General features: G+C 45.4%; 2 protein-coding genes and 1 pseudogene across 2 annotated transcripts; 2 read left to right on the forward strand and 1 right to left on the reverse strand.

Moving 5' to 3' along the window:
• Positions 1 to 207: 207 nt before the first annotated feature.
• LOC113764726 (60S ribosomal protein L18-2) lies at positions 208 to 2455 on the forward strand. The gene is made up of 4 exons (XM_027308704.1): positions 208 to 305; positions 456 to 674; positions 1065 to 1247; positions 2031 to 2455. Exons 1-4 carry the CDS (start codon positions 303 to 305, stop codon positions 2187 to 2189), a joined length of 564 nt encoding a protein of 187 aa, XP_027164505.1. The 5' UTR covers positions 208 to 302; the 3' UTR covers positions 2190 to 2455.
• Positions 2456 to 3929: 1474 nt separating this feature from the next.
• LOC113765006 (epoxide hydrolase A-like) lies at positions 3930 to 6548 on the forward strand. The gene is made up of 3 exons (XM_027309060.1): positions 3930 to 4597; positions 5443 to 5684; positions 6074 to 6548. The coding sequence occupies exons 1-3, from the start codon at positions 4133 to 4135 to the stop codon at positions 6318 to 6320; spliced, it is 954 nt and encodes a 317-aa protein (XP_027164861.1). The 5' UTR covers positions 3930 to 4132; the 3' UTR covers positions 6321 to 6548.
• A 436-nt stretch (positions 6549 to 6984) lies between these two features.
• On the reverse strand, positions 6985 to 20161 carry LOC113780130 (annotated as a pseudogene).
• Between the last annotated feature and the right edge of the window lie 4999 nt (positions 20162 to 25160).

Consider the following 25160-nt stretch of genomic DNA (forward strand, 5'->3'; position numbering starts at 1 on the left):
AAAATTCCTTCCACTTAAAATTCACGAGAACCACGCGAACGACTATTGAACAATAGATCCATTTTGATTCATTGGGCTTTGTCAGGAATGATAAGTACCACAATTGTTCCGTTGCATAAAGTGGGCCGAAATACATCATTTAGGGCTAGGTCCATTCACGGGCGACAAACCACACTCTCCTGATTCCCAGTTAGATAAAACGGCAGCATATAACCCTAGTAGTCTTCCTTCCCTTCCAGGCCGAAAAACATCTATCGTTTCTGCAGGCGCCGCTGTGGGGAAAAGCAACAGAAGCAGTCGCCATGGTACTAAATCCCATTTACTGAATAATAGTTTCTGACTCAATCACTAGCATTTCTTGTTGCTTTTAATTATGTTAGCAATGGATTTGTTTTCCTTTAGTGTTAAGGAGTTTTACCTATTTTTTGGCTGGTTTGTGGGATTGGGTTAATTAGGGTATCGATCTAAAAGCCGGAGGTAAGAGCAAGAAGACGAAGCGGACTGCCCCCAAATCCGATGATATATACTTGAAGCTGCTGGTGAAGTTGTACCGGTTCCTTGTGAGGAGGACCGGTAGCAAGTTCAATGCAGTGATACTGAAGAGGTTGTTCATGAGCAAGATTAACAAGCCTGCTCTTTCGCTTTCACGCTTGATCACTTACACCAAGGGCAAGGTGCCTATCTTAACTCCCTCCCTCTGCCATCATTATGCCCTTTTTGGAGAATGCTATGGGAATAATAAGATCTTTGCTACCTATTTCGTCCAGGGTTAAGAACTCGTGTAATATTTCCGTTCTGTTAAATTTAAGTTGGCAAATTTGAACTGCTTCTATACACAGTAAGTTCCAGGGATCGAAATGTTGATATAGCAAACGGCTTCTATCTTCTCATTTAAAATTGTTGACTGGCTGATTCATTTCCTTCATTCTCTATCGGTGCTCAACATTTAGTATCCTGCCCCTGAGTCCATTCGGGACAAAGTGCAATCTAAAAGCCAAATATAGTATTAGTCTGTGTTAATGTAATTGAGTGTATAAACATGTGTTTGGTATGGTGGTTCTCAGGAGGACAAGATTGCAGTGGTTGTTGGGACTGTCACGGATGATACTCGTGTGTATGAAGTTCCTTGCCTGAAGGTTACCGCACTTAGATTTACTGAGACTGCGAGGGCTAGGATTGAGAAGGCAGGAGGAGAATGCTTGACTTTTGACCAGCTCGCACTCAGGGCTCCTCTTGGCCAGAACACGGTATGTACGTGTGTGTGTGTGTGTGTGTATATATATATACCACCATGATGCTCTTCCCTTGCATGTTTTCTTACATCTGGCTGGCCCTTAGAAATATGTAACAGGTCCTCTCTCTCTTTGCCTGGGAAATTTTAGTTTACCTGTTAGGTGCAAGGGAATAATGTAGTTTACCTGTTAGGTACATGTAAAAGAGTGATAATTTTGCTTGTAATTGTACCTTGTTTTCGGATTTTTCATGCTTTTACAACTTTTTTTTTTAAATTTTTTTGATTTTATCTCAATGTGAATCGCTGGCAAGTCTTTCTATGACCTGTTTAGGTTCAGTAAACCTCTGTAAGCTTCTTGCTGAGGCCACATTGGATACGTTAGATGGGTTTGCATCCTCTTGTGTATTAAGTGTCTAAATGGTTTCTGAATTCATGACAGTAGTGAAAAGCTGGAGATTTATGTTCCCCCTCAAAGCCTGTGCAATTTCATATGTTGCAGATGGACAGAAGGGAACTAAATGTAGTTGTTGGAAAGACTATCCTGCAATTGAGTGGTTTTTGACTTATACTAAGCAATCTTTATGAATATGGAACTTTTAAGATGAAAAATTAGTCGTATTTACTTCTTAGAATTAACTTAAAATCCTTCGAACTTGTGTTCTGGCATGTCTACCCGCTTCATTTTGAGTTGCCCTCCCCAAAAATCCCCAAAACATTTAGATAATGACATGGATTTCTTGGCTGTGGAACTTGTACATTCAGTTAATGGCATGGATTTTTTGGCTCTATAATGCAGGTACTTCTTAGAGGGCCTAAGAATTCTCGTGAAGCAGTGAAGCACTTTGGACCAGCACCTGGAGTACCACACAGCCACACCAAGCCATATGTTCGATCCGCGGGAAGGAAATTTGAGCGAGCTAGAGGAAGAAGAAATAGCAGAGGATTCAGAGTTTAAGTTGTTGTCAATTGTTGAAGGCATACTAATATTCTATTGAGATATGTGTTTGAAACGTTCTGCCCTGCCCGCCTATTTGCTTTCCTTGATGTTTCTCCTTAATTATTTGTTTCGTGTTTGAGAACTACTAGACGTAAACGTTTATCGGTAGCAGGCTCTTGAACTTGCACCTAATATTTTTAAAAGTGTGGACAGCGTCCATGGCTGAGAGTACATTGCAAGTAAACATTTCATACTTTGAGCAGGCAGCGGTGCCATTTAGGAAATTTTCTATTCAGAATCATATCCTTCTTCTTTGCTACATATCTAAATTGGCTAATTGGGAGAGGATTTGGCAGGTGTTCAAATAATGTCGCTCTTCGCTATAATTGAGTCAAAACTTGGCAAAAAAACTGAAAATGAGCCTGAGGCCACATTGTTGAGTTATTTTTTATTTAAATTTTTTCATGTGAAAAATTCCATTAGCTTTACGAAATACATTCTGCTGTAAGCTGAAAGACAATTAACGGGACACAATAATTTGAGAAATAAAATCTTATTGCTTCCTATAGAAGACACGAGTGTTCAGTGATTGTAGCCATTAAGTTTGTGCAATGTCTTTTCAATTTCATACGAGTATAAAGGAGAGGTAACAAAATTACTTGCACTAGTTTTTTTTTGGCTTTCAGATACATTTAATAAGAGTATTTCAGTAGTAAGCGCACTCTTATCATAGATTGATCTTGCTCTTTCAATGGTCACTACTACGATAACGTGCTATACGAAAATTTTGTTAATTCAAGGAAATTAATAAAGTTTTGTTTAGAACAATATGTTTGTACATGCTTTATTGTAATCATATACATACGAGAGACATAAAAAGTATAAAGCCAAATATGCGGGAGGATTATTTCTATGATTTTCCCTTCTTAATAAACTCACAATCTTTTTTCAACTCGTTGTGTGATGAAATATAAGAAAAATTTAAACACCGATACGATATAGGTACTTATCACATGTATTAATTTTTTATAGACCGTTGGTGTGTATATTGACAAGTCTGAATGTATGTTATATCATTCTAATTTAAATTTGAACATCAAATTTTGTTAATATGATGTGTATTTAAACACGTATACATTATCAGTGTATAAAAAATTTACTCTTATAAAATACTATATTTGTTCTTTTAACACAGTGCAAAAAAATGGAAAAGCAGGATAAACCTTTTAGTAAAAGACCAACATCAATGATATTTTTCTTCCAAAACTTCCTAACAATATAAAGGCTAAAGCCAGTTTTTCTTCCCCTCTTTTACGTTTCCGTGATTAAATGATTTCAACAAACAGGACCTTAATTTTCAAATCTTTTATTCTTAATCATGAGCTCCCAAACTAGCCATTACTTCTTCTTTTTTCTTTTTTTATTTACGATAACGATAATACTTTTATAACCTAATCTATTCTAATCTGGAGAGAAGGAGAGTCTAAAGAGTTTATGCAAGGAGCTAGTAGGTATAGGAACTTACTAGATCAAATGAATGTCCTGATATCTCTTTTGAATTTTTTTCATTACAGGTAGGGTTCAAATTGCTAACTTATAACCCAAACTAGTCATTACATAGGGCGAAAATTCTTGTGTTCAAACAATTTCTTTTTTTTTTGGTGGAAGTGTTCAAAACAATTTCGACCTCCGTATTGGTTCAACTTTCAAGTGCTGTAACCTCCATATTCCAAATTTTTGTCATCTTCCGTACGACTTTCTGATATCAAATTCCGTTGTTTCATTCGCTCAGATTTAGCGAGTGCTCACTATAAAATGATTAGCAGACTATCCAGATGCTAAAAGCACCTGAGTTTTGGTTCTTCAACTTTTCCACGGTTCCCAATACCAACAAAATAAAAAATTAAAATTAAAAAAAGGCCGCCCGATTGGCGAAGTTGAAATCCTCCGCCTCCATCACCATGGACAAAATACAGCACAGAAAGGTACCCGTTAACGGAATAAACCTGCACATCGCGGAAATAGGCGATGGCCCTGCAATATTATTCCTCCATGGCTTCCCAGAGCTCTGGTACTCGTGGCGCCACCAGATGCTCTCACTTTCTGCCAAAGGTTACCGGGCTATTGCCCCTGACCTCCGCGGCTATGGGGACTCCGACGCCCCGCCTTCCCCTTCCAACTACACCGCCCTCCACATCGTCGGGGACCTGGTGGGCCTCCTCGACTCCCTGGGCCTCGACCGGGTCTTCCTAGTGGGCCACGATTGGGGGGCCGTCATGGCCTGGTACTTTTGCCTGCTGAGACCTGACAGGATCAAGGCCCTGGTGAATATGAGCGTTGTCTTCACCCCTAGGAACCCCAAGAGGAAGCCCTTAGAGGCTATGCGCGCTCGTTTCGGGGACGATTACTACATCTGCAGATTTCAGGTGCTTGCTTCCACTAACAATTTCTTTTCTTTTTCTTTTTTTTGGCCCCTCTTCTTCTGGCGTTAACTTCACTTTTGAAAATTGAAGTCCATTTTTTGTTGTTGATGATTTGCTTAATTTATGGGCCTTTCTTCTGTTCTTGATGTTTCGGTTGTTTTGCTACTGCTAGTCATCTCTTTCTTTTCGGTTAAGCAAAAGATAACAGGGCTGCAAGTACAGATTTTTTAGCTTGTACGTAAGTGCAATATGTCGTTGCTCTGCCTTCTCATAGTCATGCATCTGCACTGAGCAGCAAACTTCTGGTAAGTTAGGATTATTAACATTGTAGAGACACACAGATTAAGGAGAGGCTTATGTGTGCGTGTATTCTATTTTAGGCAAGCTGTTGGGTTTCAAAATGGGCATTGATCATGCTTCATTGATCTAACTCAATGAAAATTTCAGGATTTGGTGCTTTATTGCCTTTAGGTGTCACCTGAGCAAGCCCATATCCGTTTTAGTTAGGATATGGGCTGCCAACTTTATATCACAGGTTTTAGTTAGGTCTGGATGACTATTTATTATCCGTTTGATATCTTCCAGCTGCCAACTTTGGCAGCTGAAAATCTCACCACCTGTCTTCAATTTTGTCCAACCTGCAATGGAGTTTATCTCGATGAAATATCTAATTACCTGCCTTGTCATTTCATTTGTATCCTTGTTTTGTTAGGAGACTGCAGCTTGCAAGAGTTTTGGACGTTAAATGCTTCTTGGTTTAATCATTCAAGAGAGCAAATGCATTGGCCTTCTTTCTACATGATGCTAAATAGAAATTCATTTCCTTTCTTGATGGTTTTTTCGTGTAGGAACCTGGAGAAGCAGAAGAGGAGTTTGCTCGTGTTGACACAGCAAGGATAATAAAGAAGTTCTTAACATCTCGAAGACCAGGCCCTCTGTGTGTACCTAAAGAGGTAGGATTTGGAGGCTCACCTCATAACCCAATCCAATTGCCCTCTTGGTTATCAGAAGATGATGTCAATTACTTTGCCAGCAAGTTCAGCCAGAAGGGCTTCACAGGTGGATTGAACTACTATCGAGCTATGGATCTGTGAGTTTTTACTCATCAACTCTCTTTTCTTGTCATGAAAACTAATCTTTTATCCTTGTTTACCTCTGAACTCTTCCTTTGCTTTGTTTGTTCTTTCACTTTTCATATAACCATTGACTTGCATTATTGCAAAATTGAGCCTTGAAAGTTAAAAGCCTTCAGTTAAACTTGAGAAATAATATGTTGCTGATCAGCTCAAATCAGACTTATGTTGATGTATGCAGTTGTAATATTTCAGCTTCACCTGGTGTATTTGCTACATTAGAACAAAAAGTGAAGATGTTTACTTGCAAAGTTTGGCTTACACTTTTTATTCAACAAAGATGTTCCGTTAGTATCACAGAAGATAACACAGAATTAGGTGCATAATTTTCTTTTGACTGCTGCAGAAATTGGGAGCTCACAGCTCCTTGGACAGGATTGCAAATAAAGGTACCTGTTAAGTTTATTGTGGGAGATCTTGACGCGACTTTCACTACCCCGGGTGTGAAGGAATATATCCAGAAGGGTGGATTTAAAAGAGATGTGCCGTTCTTGCAGGAATTTGTTATAATGGAAGGAGTGGCTCACTTTATTAACCAGGAAAAGCCAGAGGAAGTTAGTGCCCACATCTATGACTTTATCCAAAAGTTTTAGTACTTTTTCACCGTTTGCAAATGTCATTTTACTGCATCTCCTAGTTGTGATCTTTTAAAGGTGTAGTGTTTGGAATCGGATATCCTATAAATATCCATGGGACAGTTAACTGTTCCTGGTCAGGATATTGCTTATTGCCTTCCAAGAAATAAAGAAGTTCGTACTTTGTATTTTTTGTATTGAGAATATTGTTACTATAATAAAAGATGTGCAAATATTTTGAGAAAATTTCTTGCTGTATTGAGTTGAGAGCTAGTGCAATACTTTTTTTTTTTTTTTTTTTTTTTTTTATTGTATTGACTGCAGAGTCCACTGAGATTTTTAAGAACACGTTCATACAAGAGTACCCGGCTTCCCTACCCTCGGGGTAGTTTATTCATGCAACGCTGTGATTGGACTTTAGGTACGAAGTCAGAAATAGAGTAGCGTAGAAACTGATATACCTTCTTTTTAAGGGCATATTACTCTGGATGGAACAATAGGTCAAGCAATGTCAATTTAACACATTGCGGATCAAACAGAACTGAAACTATCAACAAAGCGGCTTTGTTTAGTAATGCCTGTCATATGCTTATTATGCTAAGGTCAAGAAGGTATTTCTGAAAGTTGCCAGATATATGCAGAGTCTCCAAGCATTCAAAAACTTCTAAAGGGGCATGAATACTTGATGAAAAGCATAGCATTAACAAACAGAAATCCTTTCATTAGGTTCATGAATTCAAACTTTCGGGAACTCCATCCTAAAATGAAGGCTTACCGAGGAACCCTTTATTTGGAGTTAGAAAGCAGGAAATAGGAGCAGATAATTGCTGTAGAAATTAAAACTTGCTGATGAAATCATAAATGTGGATGCTGCACTCGTCTGCCTTTTCCTGGTTGATAAAGTGGGCAGCTCCTGGTATCACAATCACTTCTTGCAAGTCAGGAACATCTTTCTTGAATCCTCCATTGTGTATGTAATCTTGGATGCCCGGTATATGATAAGTTAAGTCGAGATCGCCCACCACAAACTTAACAGGAACTTGAATTTGCGCTTCTCTCCATGGTGCTGAAAGCTCCCAGTTTCTGATACATTGGCCATATATACTAATTAGGTGGAGATAATATGCGTGATTTGAGAGCATGAGTTTCTTTATAATATAAAACTTGTGAGCTTATACAACCGATCATTCCTATTTTCATGTGTCTCAACTTTGACAATCGCTCTGTGATTGATTGGGATAGTGCTGGTGTTGTGAAAATTATCTGATTCAACCAGTGGGGAGTTTAACATGGGCGTGGACTCATTTCTTGTTAAATGTTGATTAAAATGTTGTGGAGTATCCAGTGCCATCAGATTATTGAGAATCGAATTTAAGAAGTAAGTGGTATTAGGGGTAGCAGAAGTAGTAGAAAACTATAACTTACAGATCTATACAGCGATAGAAGTTGAATCCTCCGCTGAAACCTGTCTTCTTGAATTTAGTGGCATAGTAATTCAGGTCTTCCTGTGTCAGCCATTCGGGCATTGGGTTGGGATTTTGATGAGCAAAATACTGAAAACCACCTCTAGGAATACAGGGTGGACGTGTATCACGATTTGAAAAAAATGCCTTCACAAGGGGCAAACTCCTCTTCCACCTCTTCCGTTGCCTGCTACAAGAAAAAACAGTAGTAGTAGCACAGAAATTATACTGAGCAGGGGCCGGGAATGGGATGAAATATGCAGAGCAAGTTTGTATTTTTCGAAGGCTTATTTAGGAGCAAGCATCAAAATAATTTACAACTCCTCAATTAAGGTCCCGAAGTTCCATCTGTTTAGGAATTTTTCTCTAGCATCCTCTCTCCTCAATAATCTACAACTTCCGTTCATGGATGGTTTCACTTTCAACTACTAAGTAGTGGTAAAGAATATGGAATAATTTCAAAAATCTCGCCTGAGGTTTTTAACTATTGCAGAAAATTCTCATCTGATTTAAAAAATTACACCTACCTCCCTTATAATTAGCATTTCAGTAACAATATAGACCCATTATGCTATCCTAAAATACTCGTTTGTTATTTAGAAAAGAGAAAAACAAACTAATAAATTTCTTTCACATTGCAATTATTATAAACGACAAAACTACCATCCTAACGAATTCAATAAACCACTTCACCTTAATTTTCATATTTTTACAATTTTAATAACCTACTATTGCCGCCACAAAACTTCCCTTGCAAATCAACTATAACAATTAAAGTCTACATTCATCTTAATATTTAGCCTTAATTTTTTTTTTACCTAAATTCAATATTTGAATTAACCAATGTTACTATTCAACCTCGTTATTACTAAAATAATGTAACCTACCAAGAATATTAACATGCAGTAACCAAAAGTAACACTAGAAATCACATTCCATGTCTTTAGACAAACCTGACTGTAATTTTTATATCTCAAAATTCTTTTTTACATAATTGGCATAATACCATAATCTTCTTTAATCCACGTTCCCTTCGTAGCTATCATTTTTATTTTATTGTATGCACTCTGTATCACCGTCATTTTTTCACCTTTATTTAATTTGACAACAAATATGATCGTGCAACTTGTCATTTTGTAATTTTAAGTGAATAATATTTATAAAAAAAAAAGACAAAAAAGAGAAAGTGTGTCTATTTGCAAAAAAATAGGAATTATAAAATGCAGGAGAAAAAAGATAAAAGAAAAAGTCTGAGAGATAGAATAAGGGTTTAGTTTGTGTGACAACAATTATTTTAGAATAAAAGATTAGTTGTAATTGTAGAGATTTTCTATTTGTAGGAATCATTTATAAATAAAAGATATTATAGTCATTTTACTATATAAGAATGGAGAAGAACGGAGGTTTGTGTAATTATTTAAATCTGAAGGAACGTGAGTGAAATTATTCCAGAGAATATTTTACCTGAAATCTGCAGACATAGTAGTCATCACCAAAAGTCTCGCGCATCTCCTCTAGGGGCTTTTTGGATGGATTTTTGGGGTCGAAATAGTGGTACACACAACTCATGTTGACCAGGGCCTTGAATCGATCCGGTCGGAACAAGCACAAGTACCATGCTGTGAGAGAACCCCAGTCGTGGCCCACCAAGAACACCTTATCTAGACCCAGACTGTTCAAGAGGGCCACAAGATCTCCGACAACATGGAAGGCCGTGTAGCTGCTGGGACTGGGCGGCGCGTCAGAGTCGCCGTAGCCTCGGAGATCGGGGGCAATAGCTCGGTAGCCTTTGGAGGCAAGATACAGCATCTGGTGGCGCCAGGAGTACCAAAGCTCCGGGAAGCCATGTGCAGAGGCCCCGTCCTGGGCCTGTACACGTGGCAGCCCAGGGCGATCCGAGTTGGGCTTGGACCCCGGGCCCATGGGGAACCAGCCCAGGTCACGCGGCGGCTAGGGCTCCGTGGGGCTCCCGAGAGCTACCCCGCGGAGGGCGGGGAGAATCCCCCTCAGCGCGGGATTGGGAGCTATCCAGGGCAAGTCCCGAAGCGTACGGAGGTCGGACTCCTAAGAAGGTATAAGTAGTAACGCACAATGACTGCGCAAGGTACGCTCACCATTGGCAACTCACTCCCGACTGCTTTACTGCTAGTACACTCTCCACTCACCGGAAAACTAACTTGACCGTCGGACCGCCCTCGGGGACTACCTCGGGGCCCCTGTTAGTTCACTCTCTCGTTTTTCTTTCAGGCTTAGGACGCGCTCTTTCCATCAGCTCGCCGAGCTCATCAGTTTAGCTCGGTCCGGGGAAGTTCCGTGCTTTTTCAATTGGCACCGTCTGTGGGAACCGAAGGTACGAGTATTTGCGTTGATGGCGAGAACGCGTTCCAAGCGAACCGGGAATAACACTGACCCCGGAGCCGGTGAGGGGTCCCGGCGAATGGAGACCGAGGCGGCCCGAGGCGCCGGGGGCTTGGCCCTTTCAGGGGAACGAAAACAGCAGATCTATCAGTTTGTAACCGAGAACCTCCCCATGCGGGAAGACATAATCCGGCAGGCGAAGGAGGGGGGTGAGGCCGGGGGTGTGCAGACCTCTAAGACGAAGGGGAAGGAGAAAGAGTCGCTCCCCATTCCCCTCGGAGAACGAGTCACGGGACCAGCCCCCCAGGAGGAAACGACCGCGGACTCCTCCTAGGCCGCGAGCCTCGGTGGTCGGGGACAGTGAGAGATATTCTCGCGACCGGTCCGCTGGGGGCCGACCGAGGAATCCCTCCTCGTGGAAGCTTGGGCGGAACGAGCCGGAGCGCTCCCCCGCCCGATCTATCAAGAGCCGGCTGCGGGACCCTCCCCAATGGCAGCCCGTCCGGGACGAGCTCGAGCAGATCCTGCGTCCGCAACTATACGAGGACAACTACGCAGCCTCGCCCTTCACCTGAGAGATAGAGGACTACCCGTTACCTCGGAGGTTTAAAATCTCGAACATCGAACTGTACGATGGTTCGACTGACCCGGAAGACCACCTCTCGGTCTTCCTGACGCACATGCGTCTAAAAACCGCCGCGGATGCACTCCGTTGCAAGACCTTCCCCATGTTTCTGAAGGATAAGGCCCGGCTCTGGTTCCAGGGCCTGGCACCGGGGTCTATCCGGAGTTTCACCGAGCTGGCCAGACAGTTCGCCGCCCAGTTCGTCTCTTTGAAGACTTACTCGAAAAACGCGGCTCACCTGATGGCCATCAAGCAAAAGCCGGACGAGTCCCTGAAGAATTTCATGACTCGCTTCAACACAGAAAGCCTGCAGATCAGGGACAAAGATGAAAAGGTGGTCATGGTTGGCTTCATGAACGGGCTAAGGGTAGAGGAACTCTACTACAAGCTTGCCGAACAGCCCCCCAAAAATCTGGAAGAGCTCTTGACCCGGGCTCACGCCGCCGCCAACGCAGAGGAGGCCGCCCGCCTGAAGCGAGAGTCAGATCGGGAACTCGGAGATCGGAGAGGACGGGGAAACCCCCCAGAAACCAAGGACGGCCAAGACAGGAAGAACGTCTTCGATCGCCTCTCTAAGGATAAAGCCCCCGCTCAACCGCCACTCCCGAAAAAAGGGTATACACCCCTGACTCGGCCAAGGGCACAGATCCTGGCTGTGATGGAGGCAGAGGGTCTAGGAGGACGGCCGCGCAAGATGGGGACGCCCCGGAATAAAAGGAACCAGGACCGGTACTGTGCCTTCCACCGGGATGTAGGGCACGACACGGAGGGATGTTGGGCCTTGCAGAAGGAGATTGAACACCTAATCCAGCGTGGTTTCTTGGGGCGGTTTGTGCAGCCAGGTCGGCCGGACCAGGAGCGCAGACGTGCCTACCGCGAAGAGAGGGGTGAAGGCTACCGCCGAGACGGCCTTGAGCGGCGTGACGCGGCCCGAGGCCACTCCCCCGACCAGGGCACTCAGAACTTGGTAGGGGTTATAAACACCATAGCTTGGGGTCCTACGGGAGGAGACAGCCATACAGCCCGGAAGAACAGGTGACCTCCCCCAGACGGAGATGATTCACTGAAGCGTCTGCGCATGGACGAGGAGATCACCTTCGGACCGAGGGACGCGGTTCCCTTGGCATCCGGAAATCATGAGGCCATCGTAATAGACGTTGTTACCAATAATTACCGGGTGAAGAAAGTATACGTCGATCAGGGAAGTGCAGTGGACATCCTGTTTTACAGGGTGTTGAAAGAGCTCGGCCTGGAGGACGGACAGCTAACCCCTGTTCGGACACCTCTAGTAGGCTTTACCGGACCGCCCATCAATCCGGAGGGGATGATCACCCTGATGGTCACGGTAGGTCAGGCACCCAGATGCCGGACCATCCCTGTCAACTTCGTGGTGGTCAAGCAGCCATTCTCGTACAACATATTCCTAGGTCGGTCCGCTTTGAATGCCCTCCGAGCGATTCCCTCATCGCTCCACCTCAGCGTCAAATTCCCCACCCCAGGAGGAATTGCCGAGGTGCATGGAGATCCGGAGGTGGCCCGAGCTTGTTACCTAGCCATGCTCCGGAGACACGAGAAGGTGGTCGCTCAGACGACCAGTTTGGAGCCTTACATCCCGGGGGAGGAGGATCGGCAGCTGGGCACTCAGGATGAGATCGAGGAGTTCCCATTGAAGGAGGACAGACCTGACCAGATAATCCGCATCGGTGTGTCGCTATCGCCCAAAGAGAAGGATGACCTGAAGGCCCTCCTAAGGGAGTACGCCCAGGTTTTCGCTTGGACGGTAGAGGACATGCCTTGGATTCCGACTGACCTGACCGTCCACCACCTCAACATAAACCCCCGCTCTAAGCCAGTGAAACAGAAAAAGAGGAATTTCGCTCCAGAGAGAAATGAGGCGATCAGGAAGGAGGTCGGAAAGCTGCTGGAATCCAAAATCATCATGGAGGTCTACTACCCCACCTGGCTAGCCAACCCTGTTCTAGTAAAGAAGGAGGACCAGTCCTGGAGGATGTGCGTTGACTTTGCAGATCTCAATAAGGCCTGCCCGAAAGACTGCTTCCCCTTGCCGAGGATCGACAGGTCCGTAGATGCTACTGTTGGTTTTGACGTTTTGTGTTTCCTGGATGCCTTTAAGGGATACCACCAGATAGAGATGGCCGAGGAGGATCGGGAAAAGACTTCGTTCATCACCGAGGAAGGGACCTACTGCTACCGGACGATGCCATTCGGGTTAAAGAACGCTGGAGCTACTTACCAGCGCTTGGTCAACAAATTATTTCAGAACCAGATCGGCAGGAACATGGAGGTCTACGTGGACGACATGATCGTCAAGAGCCGAGCAGGATCACAGCTCGTCCCCGACTTGAGGGAGATCCTGAACATCCTCTGGGAAAGCCGGATGCGGTTGAACCCGAAGAAGTGCACCTTCGGAGTTAGGTCGGGCCGGTTCCTCGGTTTCTTGGTCTCCCGAGAAGGGATCGGGGCCAACCCCGAAAAACTCCAGGCCATCATGGACATGGCCACTCCACGGAATGTGAAAGAGGTCCAGCGACTCACGGGAAGGATGGCCGCCCTGAATAGGTTCCTCTCATGGTCCGCGGTAAGGGGGCTCCCCTTCTTCCGAATCCTAAAAGCGCCTAAGGACTTTTAGTGGACCGAGAAGTGCCAGAAGGCCTTCACCGACTTGAAGGCGTATCTGGCCGAGCTGCCCACCCTGACCGCCCCAGAGCAGGGAGAAACCTTGTTCCTGTACTTGTCCACTTGCAACGAGGCCGTCAGCGCGGTTTTGGTGCGGGAAGATAGGGGGGCTCAGAGGCCAATATATTATGTTAGCCGCGCCTTACAAGGTATGGAAACGCGGTATACGCCGGCAGAGAAACTGGTCCTCGCCCTGGTACATGCTGCCCGGAAGCTCCGACCATACTTCCAGGCCCACAGCATTGTGGTCAGGACCGATCAGCCCTTGCGACAGATACTCACAAAACTTGAGGTTTCGGGTATGATGACTAAGTGGGCCGTCGAGCTCGCCGAGCACGACATCGGCTACCAGCCCCGCACCGCTATCAAAGCCCAGGCCCTAGCGGACTTCCTCGCCGAAGGAGTCAGTCTGTCCACAATTGAGCCGAGCTCCCTGCCCGAGGAGGCCCGGCCGGAAGAGCCTTGGGTACTGTTCGTGGACGGGGCCTCAAACAAGGAGGGAAGCGGAGCTGGCCTGCTACTCACCTCGCCTACAGGGGAAGAGCTGACCTACGCGCTCAGGTTCGACTTCCCGGCATCCAATAACGAGGCCGAGTATAAGGCCCTATTGACAGGGCTGCGGATAGCCCACCAGATGGGTGTAACCGCGATCAAGGTCAGGAGTGATTCTTAGCTCGTAGTCAACCAAGTCCGCGGGGAGTACGAAACTAAGGAAGACGTCATGAAGAGATACTTGGCCAAGGTACGAGAGGCGAGAGCCCTGTTTGACATTTTCGAGATCGAGCGGGTGCCGAGGTCACAGAACAAGCGGGCGGACGCCCTGTCAAAATTGGCATCCTCCTCGTTTGCCCACCTTTGCAAGGAGGTCCTAGTCGAGGTGGTCAAGCAAAAAGCGTTGATCAGGTTCAGGTCCTGGCCATAGATAGCCCGGCCTCATGGATGACCCCCATCGCAGATTTCCTCAGCTCGGGAAACCTCCTCGCAAACAAAATCGAAGCCCGCCGACTCCAACTCAGAGCTGCTAAGTACACCTACGCCGAGGGGACCCTCTATAGGAGGTCTTATTCATCCCCCTGGCTAAAGTGCGTAACTCCTGAAGAGGGCGATTACGTCCTCCGTGAAGTCCACGAAGGATTATGCGCGGTGCATGTGGGGTCCCGGGTACTGGCCAAAAAGTGCCTTCTCCTGGTCTACTATTGGCCCTCGGTTTTCCAAGATGCGGCGGCTCTGGTTCAGAAATGCCGAGCATGTCAGGTGCACGCCCCGCTGCGCCACCAACCCACTCGGGAGATGGTCCCCATCCACGGTCCTTGGCCCTTTGCCCAGTGGGGGATAGACCTCCTGGGTCCCTTCACCCGAGCTCTGGGCAGGTACGAACACCTCGTGGTGGCCATCGACTATTTCACGAAGTGGATGGAGGCCGAGCCACTGGCCACTATCTCCGGAAGGGCAATTCAGAAGTTCTTTTGGAAAAATATAGTCTGCCGCTTCGGGATCCCGCATGTATTGATATCCGACAACGGGCGACAGTTTGCTGAAAATCTCTTCAAAAGCTGGTGCGCCAAGCTGGGGATTAGCCAGCACTTCACCTCGGTCGGACACCCCCAGGCCAACGGTCAGGTGGAGAATGTTAACCGAACCATTCTGCAGGGGTTAAAGATCAGGTTGGAACTAGCCCAGTTTAACTGGTTAGAAGAACTACCTAGCGTCCTTTGGGCCTACCGCACTACACCGAGGACGGCCACCCACGAGACCCCGTTTTCCCTGACTTACGGGGCGGAGGCGGTGGTGCCCGCGGAGGTCAGCCTCCCATCGCCCCGAACACAAAACTTCGTTGCGACAGCCAACGAGGAAGAGCTGAGGTGCAACTTGGACCTGCTGGAGGCCAAGCGGGGAGAGACGGCGATACGAATGGCTAAGTACAAAAGCCAGCTCGCCCGTTACCACAACGCGAGGGTACGGAGTACGCAGTACCAGCCTGGAGACCTCGTCCTGAGAAGGAACTCAATCAGCCGAATTCATAGCACCAACAAGCTTGATCCAAATTGGGAAGGGCCGTACAAGGTCTTAGAGACAAGCCCGGCTGGGTACTGTAAGCTTGCAAAATTAGACGGAGTAGAGGTACCCCGCACTTGGCACTTCTCGAATTTGCGGTTATTCGTAGGATAGGTTTGTCCAGGGTGTCTTATTGTATTCTTTGAAATTTTAGTACCATTTCATCATTAAATAAATGCTCAGTTTCCTTGTTTTAGATCCCTTCTCACTATCAATTTCGTTTAACCTTTCACCTCTACACTAGCACACTCAGATCAAGCTAAGTGTCCTAGCGAGGGGGTTGGGGGTGAGAAATCGTAACGGGTGAAAGGCTTTTTCAAGTTTGAGGAATCGACGCTCGACCCGGGAGGTCAGCATGATTACTTTTGAAAATGTTTGGGCGTTCGACCCAGGAGGTCGGCGACCAGGGGACAAGTCGAAATAATGAGTCGACGGAAGGCCTTCAAGGTCTGGGACGTGATGCTCGACCCAAGGGGTCGGCAGGACCGCCTCTGGAACTTTACCGCTCGACCCAGGAGGTCGACGCAACTCAAAAACCTTGGGGCTCGATGCTCGACCCAAGAGGCCGGCACGCCGTTCCATTAAATCGGGTTTGACGTTCGACCCTGGAGGTTGGCGTAGCTTGAAGCCTAGGTGTTTTGTGTTCGGCCCTGGAGGTCGGCGCATCACTCCGGTTTTTTGGAATTCTACTGCCAAATCAGCCTGATGGCTTGATGGTTTGGTGTCCCTGACAACTTAGCTGTTAGCTTAAAGGGCGTTAGATGCTCGACCCAAGAGGTCGGCACGCCGCCTTGAAGGATCTATTTGGCGCTCGATCCGGGAGGTCGGTGTTCCTTTTCGGTCACTAGAGTTTGCCGTTAGCAGGGAATGGAAAGACAAATCAGACAGTTTCATTTAAAAACTTCATCTCATATATACATTCAGACCCTATCTATTACAAGGCTTACCGAGCTATACAAGGAAAGGGGAACCTAGCTATGCCTTCTTCTTGCTGGCGATCTGCTCAAGGAGGAAGTTGAAGGTACACCTTAAGCATGTTGAGAGGTGGGAGCCGAAGGTACACCTTAAGCATGTTGGGGGGGCGTGTGGAGAAGGCTGTTAAAAAGGATCTGTGGAGATCTTGAGCTGCGGGGCATGGTCACATCCTTATAAGAGGATGGAAAGGGTTTCTGGAGTGACCGCTGCCCTAAGCCACAGGCTCCTTTCCGGAAGCCCTGCCAGGAGTCTCCTCCTCCTCCAGAGGAAGCTCCGCCAGCTCGGCCCCCACGTCGCTCCTTCCCATCAGGTCCTTCAGGGCATGCCCCTTGCGGTACCCATCGAAGAGCCAGTCCAACTTCTCCTCGACCGCAGGATTGTAGTCCTTGAAATCCGCCAAGTTGAAGCCGGGTGGGTTGAGGCTCTTCACCTTGTCCAGGGCCCGCGTGGCGCCGACCTGGAGGATGGGCTGGTTGAGGAGGGCCACGTCCTCGGCGAACTGATCGGAAGAGATGAAGTCTCGGACAGCCTTCTCGCGTTCCCGGCTGACGGTGCCGGAGAGCTCAATGGCGTGCTCCTCCCTCAGTTTCGCCACGCCCTTCTTCTCTTGGTCCAGCTCGGACCGGGTGGAGGCGAGCTGGACCTGGGACCCCTCCAGCTCCTTCTCAGCCTTGCCCAGTTTGGCCTTAAGGGAGTCTACCTCCTTAAGGGCCTTGGTGAGCTTCTGCTCGGTCTCCCGATTCTTCTTTTGCATCTTCTCCAAGTCGGGAGACAGCTCGGAGAAGCGGGTCACCAGGGCAGTACCGGCGGCGTTGGCCTAAAGAAATGAAAGTAAGAGTTAGCATATTACGAACCCCATTCAGAGAAAGAACAGGGACCCAAGGGGCCTAAAAGGGAGAGGGCTTACTTGGGCCTGGGCGGTGTAGTACATGTCCTGGAGCTCGGACGGGCTGGCCAGCTCCATCCACTTTTTGTCGCGTGGAAGGACTGAGCCCGTGACCAGCTCGCGAGCCACCCCGGGGAATTGGGCTCGGTCATTGATGGAGAGCTCCCAGGACGGGCAGAAGTGCCGGGGATCGTGCATCGTGGGGGCCTGCCCCGGCTTCGCGGGGGCCACGTGGCGGAAATGCCACAAGCTCGGGGGGCGCTCTCCTGGGCGTGCTCTTCCGCAGAGCCTATCCCCAGGTGGACAGGGCCCCCAGACGTCAGCTGGAGAGGGCGCTGTGCCGGGCCCTGCGCAGGTTTCCTTCCGGGTTGGGAAAGCTCGTCCTCTCGTCCCCTCTTCTGCCCCGTTACCTTCTTTTTGCCGGGGACCTGCTTGGAGGGGGACTGAGCTTGAGAGGCCTCCTTCTGGGGGACCGAGCTGCCCCCAGGAGTCGCAGAGGTCTCAGGTGCCCTCTTCGCCGCCTCAGGCTGTGTAGTGGAGGCGACCTCCTCTGTCGACGCGCCTAGTAGCCTGGAGAGCCTCTTCACTGCAGAGAACACCACCGGATTAGTGCTATAGGTCAGAGAAATAAAGGGGAAAAGGTAACAGATAACAAGGGAACAGGTGCAGTATTACAGGCATCTCGGTCGGCGGGGGAGAATGCCACCCCTCCGGGGGACCCAGACAGCTTCCCCAACAGCCCGGCCGCGGAAATCTGCTCGGTGGAGAACTTGGCTGCGTACAGCTTCACCGCAGAGCCCAGCAGCTGGCCGAAGGCCTCAGGGTCCAGGTCCTCCGGACAGGAGTCGTCCTCGACCCCCCCAACCTTCCACGCATTGGGAGGAAATTGCGTGGTTTTAACGAAAAAGAAGTCCCCCTTCTAGTGTTTTACGGAGGAAGAGGGGACCCCGTATAGAAGATCTTGGGTGCCCTTTCCGCCGCGATTGCTGGCGGATCGAAGCCTTGAGAAGTAGTACCACCCAGGGAGAGAAGCCTTGAGGGCGTAGGAAGCACGAAAGAGAGAGAGAGAATAGGGGATGGAGCAGATCTGACAGTAGATCAGGAATCCGATGATGATCCTGATCGAGTTAGGGTGGACCTGGGTGATCCTGAGCCCCCAGTAGCTCAGGATCTCGGGGGCGGAGGAATGGGGAGTCGGAGCCCCGCGACCAGTTGCTCTTTGTAAATGACTACAAAGCCTGGGGGAGGTCGGCATGCTCGATCGGTGGGCCCGGCGGCTCGCGGCTCGAAGGCCGGGGAAATGGAGAATGACGCGGCCAGCTCGGCCACCGCCCCGGGCGAGAGGGTGGCCCCCTCCCGGTCGGGGTGACCGTAATTGAACTCCGGATCATCCCCCTGCTCGGAAGCAGGGGTCCCCTCGGAGGAATCCCTGTCCTCCCCAGCTCCCCTCTGGGTTCCGCCAGGGGAGTTATGTGGAGACTTGGGGGAGGGGATGGAGGCGGCTTGCTGCTCGATGAGGGTATCGAGCTCGGCCACCTCCTCTAGGAGTCGGGCAGAAGGAGAATGGGCGGATGGAGAGCTCATGATGTCAATAGGCTCCAACAAGTCAGCAATTGGGAAATTGGGATTGGAAGAAGAGGAAGAAGCAGGAGGAGGAGAAGATGAGGATGAGGACGATGAAGATTAGGACGAGGAGGAAATAAAGATTCTGGGGGCTCTACGACGGGCCGGAATCTGGGATGCGGTGGAAGTGACGCCGGAATGGTCCGACATAAAATGCAGAAGGGGGCCAAAGGAGAAAAGGGAACGTGAAAGAAGAGGGGAGAGAACTTACTGATAATCGAAGTGAAAAAAAGGATGGAGAAGTCGCCGGAATCTGGATGCTGGAAGCCGGAAGCCTTGTTGCTGAGAATTGGAAATGCACGAGGAAAGGAGAAAATGACAAATAGAGTTAAACGGAATTTGGCAGCCCCTATTTATAAGGGACGAAAGGGGGGGAAAAACGGTTACTTGAATTTGAACCGTCCCGTGTGAACGCATTCAAGAGCGGTACGGAGATCGAGGGGACGTGACAACTGAAAGGACGCGAACGCCACTTCCCAATGTCAGCACTGCACCGGAGGTGACCGCGGCAGAGCAGTGCGATGATGGGCTTCCACGTGGCAAGGGAATAGATCAGGTCTGCCTGGGAGCCTGACCTAATCTAGGGGGTTAGTGCAGAGGTCCCGTCCTGGGCCTGTACACGTGGCAGCCCTGGGCGATCCGAGTTGGGCTTGGACCTCGGGCCCATGGGGAACCAGCCCAGGTCACGCGGCGGCTAGGGCTCCATGGGGCTCCCGAGAGCTACCCCGCGGAGGGCGGGGAGAATCCCCCTCAGCGCGGGATTGGGAGCTATCCAGGGCAAGTCCCGAAGCGTACGGAGGTCGGACTCCTAATAAGGTATAAGTAGTAACGCACAATGACTGCGCAAGGTACGCTCACCATTGGCAACTCACTCCCGACTGCTAGTACACTCTCCACTCACCGGAAAACTAACTTGACCGTCGGAGCGCCCTCAGGAATTACCTCGGGGCCCCTGTTAGTTCATTCTCTCGTTTTTCTTTCAGGCTTAGGACGCGCTCTTTCCATCAGCTCGCCGAGCTCATCAGGTCAGCTCGGTCCGGGGAAGTTCCGTGCTTCTTCACCATGTAAGAGTAACACCGCTGGGCCTTCACCAACCTCAGCTACGTGCATATTTATGCCGTTGACAACTACACTTTGGTGCTTTATATTCTCCATCTCATTGCTTAAAGACCTTTTTGACTTGCTAATGTACTAGCCAAGTATAGCTCACCATGCCTTCACTTTTGCTTGCATTTATGGGTCTTATATAAGAAGAAAATCGTAATTTAGGGAGTATTTGATAAAATTGAAATGTGAATTATGCATTCAATATTTATTAAATTATTGAATTGTAAAATATAAAATCTGACAAGTCATTGAATTGTTAATTACGTATTAAAAAAATATAGTGCTTAGAAAATTTATTTATTACTTATTTATGGGAGTAAGTTTTGTTTAAAAAATTCAGTGTTATTTAATTAATTCAAATGTTCAATTTTTTATTATCAAATTTGTTTTTAACATGTTAAAATTTGAATTATTAAATTTAAATATTAAATTAAATTATTAAATAGGATCATATAGTTTCAAAGATGGGACGATGTCCCGAATTTCTTGTTTGACCATAAAAGAAAAACACATAAAAATATTTTTTTTTGCCCTTTCGGGAGGGGTAAAACACCCATGGAACGCTCCTAGTCTAAGAGGTGAGCGAGTGTATGTGAGGGAAGGTCCCAATAAAAAAAAGAAGGTCCCAAACGTTACGCATTAATTACTCACATGGCCAAGTCTGAAAAGCATTAAGAAGTCGGTTGCAGCACTTTGAGTTTGCGGAATTGAAAATGACGTAGAAACGGCATTGTTGTTTCTGTAGCAAGTCCGACGTCAAATGACCTTTTCATTTTGCTTTCCACATTTGTTTAGATGTTAGGCCAGTTTTGTACCGTACTTCAAGTTTACACAAATGTCTGAACCCATTGCTTCATAGTAATCGTCGACTACTTAGACAACAGAACCACCTTCTCGATTAAATCCCCCAAACCCAGACAAACCCCTTTTTCTATTTTTAAGGTTTTTCCTCCTCCTTGGATAGGAAACTATTTGAAATAATTTTTTAAAAAAAATACTGCAGCATTTTTAAAAAATGTATTGATAATATGAATAAATTAGTGTGTGTAAATAACGTGCAATTCAAAGCATTGGCCGGTTGCTGCACTTTTGCGAGTGCCCAACACCTTCAATAATCATCATCTCAAGCTTAAAGTTCTCATATCGCTTGTTGAGTTTACGCAGCCTTTAACAGAAAGCAATCATCCACAAACGAGGAAAAGTTTCCATAGCTTTATTGGTCCTTAATCTTTTATACATACCTGTGATGTGATCCGGTCGCTTGATGTGTGTCCACCTCATCAAACATATAATGCTTTTTTTTTTTTTGGTATAAATCATATGTATCTGCATACATTTTATGATCTATGATTAATTCTGTTATAGTCAAATTGAGCCTCTCGCGGGGATAATTTTCCCAACATTACATTTCCATGAATTTTGAACTCGAGACGTTACGGTTAATGATATGCAAATCCCTTCTATTTATACTAACATCTATTGGTGAAACATATGATACATTGAGAGAGATCAACACATGTACAGTATGTAAACATGAAAGGGGAAAGAACGTAGAAAATGATGACAGACATGTGAATGGTTCACAAATAAATTCCTTAGTAGAAGGAAAAATACAACTAAATATGCTATTGATTTATAGCCACGGAAAAATATATAAAAGAAAATAAAAAATAAAACAGATTATTCTAGTAAAATGCCTCCAATACTAACCAGGACCACAATAAAAAAAAATAGAAGAATAAAATGGGCCTAAAAAAAATTAGAAGAACCAAACTAACCTTTTGATATTTATAATGCTACAGCCTACAGCCACTTTCTTCCTTCCAACTTTCTCAGGTATATTTGGAGACAAAAATTGTGATTATTTACCAATAATGAAGGGAGAAGTGTAGTAGTATGTACTAGTACCTGTTGTCCTTAATAGTAAGGGTAAAATTGATAATTAAAAGATGACATTTTTTTTTAATAAGGGTAAAAATGACATATTTTTTACACCAAACTCTACTCACGTTTTATATTTAGACTAGTGGGTGAGGCAAACATGTGTGTGTATATTTTAGGAAAAAAAATAAAATAATGAAAATTGATACAGAATAACAAACTAGTCAAAGCAAAGAAATTAATTAGAGTCGTGAATTTTTCCCCTTGTCTATTGATTGAACTTGGTGGGAAACTGGGGATAAGTATGGTAGTAACGAATAAGTATATTAGTAGGAGTTAATGGAAGCATGGACCGTGGGGCATGAAATTAGAGTTGCAAACAAGTCAATTCAACTCACGGGAGCTCGACTCTAGATTGGTCAACATCGAGTTTGAATTGACTCTGACAAATGAGTCAAGTTGAATATACGGACACTTGATTCGTTAGCTCGTCAAACTAGCTTGAATTTATATATTTTTAATAATAAAATTATGTATATGTCCTCTATATTTTTATTATTTAATTAGGATAAATTGTCAATTTTATTCATTTTGAAAAAAAAGAAAAATTATTTTTTATTTTATTTAAACTTGAGTAGACTCAAAATTGAATTCGACAAAGCTCAAATTGGAGTTTGAACTCGAACTTGAGTTTTAAAATAAAAACTCATTGAATTTGAATTCGAATTCGAACCTAGTCAAAATTGAATTAAGCACGACTATTTAGACCAAAATTCAATTCAACTCAGATTGTTTGCGGCCATATATGAAATGGTAGTATAGTATTTCATCTTGTAAGAGTAAAATTGGGATAAATTTGATGATAGAATTTTTCAACACTAAATCCATAACAAAGGCTTTATAAATAGAGAGAGATATATGTGCCATTGCGTTTCCGCTCAAGGCATCAAATGGGTCAACTATGCCTCTCTTGCTACTTGCCATCACATCATCAACATGTTTGGATAGTGTATTATTTAAAATATTATTTGAAATAATTACTGTAGTACTTTTTGTGATGTGATGTATGTGAGATAAAAATATGGGTTGAAAAATGTGTCTATGATGCAAGCGAAATATTATTTGGGATAATTGAGATATCCAAACAAACCCGTCTCTTCGAATCCTAACGCTTCTACCCAAAAAAAAAAAAAAAAAAAAATCCACTGACGTGGTAATCATTTATGAAGACGCGAGATTCGAAACGCCTGGAACCTACGGCTTTCACAATTGTCCCAATCCAGGTGGAAACTCAAGTTGAACCAATGGGCCTTACCACGTAGAAGCAGTGTGGTTTCGGCATAAGTCCGCCAAGTAATGTCCTCGTACACCAATGTCTCGATGACCGTTCCATGGGACTTGACTTGTCACTGTGGGCGGAAATGCTTAATGGATAAAGCCCACTGGAAAATCTCCCCAACTGGACCTTTGGTACTTTTTTATTCAACATACATAATATTTGTGTAATATATTCTATTCTATTCGAAGAAGAGGATCTAACCTATGAGAGGAAAGCCACAGAAGTGGCAAGCCACAAATAATATCTGGTGGGAAGCAATATTATGTTTGAACCTTTAACCTCGTATCCACAATCAAGATTTAAATTCTTGGTCATGAAGATTTAAATTATTGGTGGTGACCAAGAGACAATAGACCAAATGGCTGTTGGCAAACCTTGAGACGGTGAAAATGAATAATTTGTCCCGGCATCCCGGGAAGGAGATCTAGAGATCGAGTGAAACTTGTCTTTGACGGTTGAACAATAGCCGCAGTCAGGAAGTCTTCATGCGAAATGACAAAATCCTGGGGAAGTTTTTCATTCATCTTGTTTGGCAATTGAATTGAAAAAATGAAACTTAAGATGCATCCGTCGTTTCGTTTATGTTTGGAAACTATGGAGTAAATGAAGGAGGTGAAGAACCTTGAAAGCCAGAAGTTTCTTGAAACTACGCTTAGGTCTTTGACCATTTAACCACCGTTCGTAATCCTCTCCTTCTCTTTCAAATCAAGTGTACAAGAAAAGAAACCTATGACGCAGAATTTCTACTTTTGAAACGTGCCCAATGTCTGTTACCCAAGAATTGTGCCTAATGGAGTAAAAAGCATTCCATGTCCGACTTTAGTTGTGAATTCATTGGATTCTCCTTCCTTGGTTCATTTCTCCTCAGCGCAAGATGGTTTGGAAAAATTAAATAATATCAGAACAGATTCCATGTCAATTGGTATCTAGGCATAGGCACCTGTGTTCTTGCATCATTGGGTTGGATGATTTGATGATCGTATAGGGATATATCTACCTCTCAATTTCAAAGAACTAGCAGCAGAAAATGAATAATGTGGTTATAGTAATAAGAAACCAATTCTAATTCCTAAACTTGTATAGAATAGGAAATAACTTTTAATCCTAAACTAAATAGAATATTCTTTGGCTACTACTTCAAGTAACTAAAATCAATTAGAAAACCAGTTACTTCCGTACAAAACAAGAAAACTATCTAAAAGAAATAAAGCCAATTTCTTAACAGAAATATCTACCTCTCAATTTCAAAGAACTCGCAGAAACGCCGCAGAAAATGAATAAAGCGTTATGCGTATGAGTATGCCTTTTTGCATGCGGGAAGATTGCTCAGTTCACTTCAGATCAGAAGAGCACATGATGGTATGAAGCGGCCACAAGAACAAACATACTTCTCAGGTCTTACTCTGGCCCATCTCTTGCTGACTAAAACTGCCTTTCTCAATTAATAATATTCGCAGCCATCGATCGATCCACGCCTCCCTTATCAACTTTTAAGTACTACTACTGTATGTCTAGGTTTTGTAAGTGGGGTGGCGTAGTTCCTTTATTATTCTTGATGTAAAGAGTACCCAAATGCCGGGTGTGGTGTCATTGGCTGATCGTTTTCATTCTTTGACTTATTTTTTTCCCTTTTAAATTGGGTGGGGGCTGGGGACAGAATGCCAATAATAATAATATGTTTTTGTATACCGCTGCTTTCTGTTAATTCTGGCTTTTGCAGGAATGACTCCTTAAAATATTCGGGGAACTCACCGGAATGTTTACCACCAAATTCCTTTGAAGCTAGCTAGTCGTTTCTCTTCCATCTTTCCTCTACAGAAAAAGTTTGGTCTTTCTGTGCTAGATTCTG

This window comes from Coffea eugenioides, chromosome 1 (assembly GCF_003713205.1).
Source record: "Coffea eugenioides isolate CCC68of chromosome 1, Ceug_1.0, whole genome shotgun sequence".
NCBI lineage: Eukaryota > Viridiplantae > Streptophyta > Magnoliopsida > Gentianales > Rubiaceae > Coffea > Coffea eugenioides.

Bases quoted from the DNA above. Each gene is read 5' to 3' on its own strand.
- LOC113764726 (XM_027308704.1), top strand. The intron at 675-1,064 runs GTGCCTATCTTA...GGTGGTTCTCAG, and splicing joins TCACTTACACCAAGGGCAAG to GAGGACAAGATTGCAGTGGT. The intron at 1,248-2,030 runs GTATGTACGTGT...TCTATAATGCAG, and splicing joins CTCCTCTTGGCCAGAACACG to GTACTTCTTAGAGGGCCTAA.
- LOC113765006 (XM_027309060.1), top strand. From the start codon at position 4,133: ATGGACAAAATACAGCACAGAAAGGTACCCGTTAACGGAATAAACCTG. The intron at 4,598-5,442 runs GTGCTTGCTTCC...TTTTTCGTGTAG, and splicing joins ACTACATCTGCAGATTTCAG to GAACCTGGAGAAGCAGAAGA. The intron at 5,685-6,073 runs GTGAGTTTTTAC...TGACTGCTGCAG, and splicing joins TACTATCGAGCTATGGATCT to AAATTGGGAGCTCACAGCTC.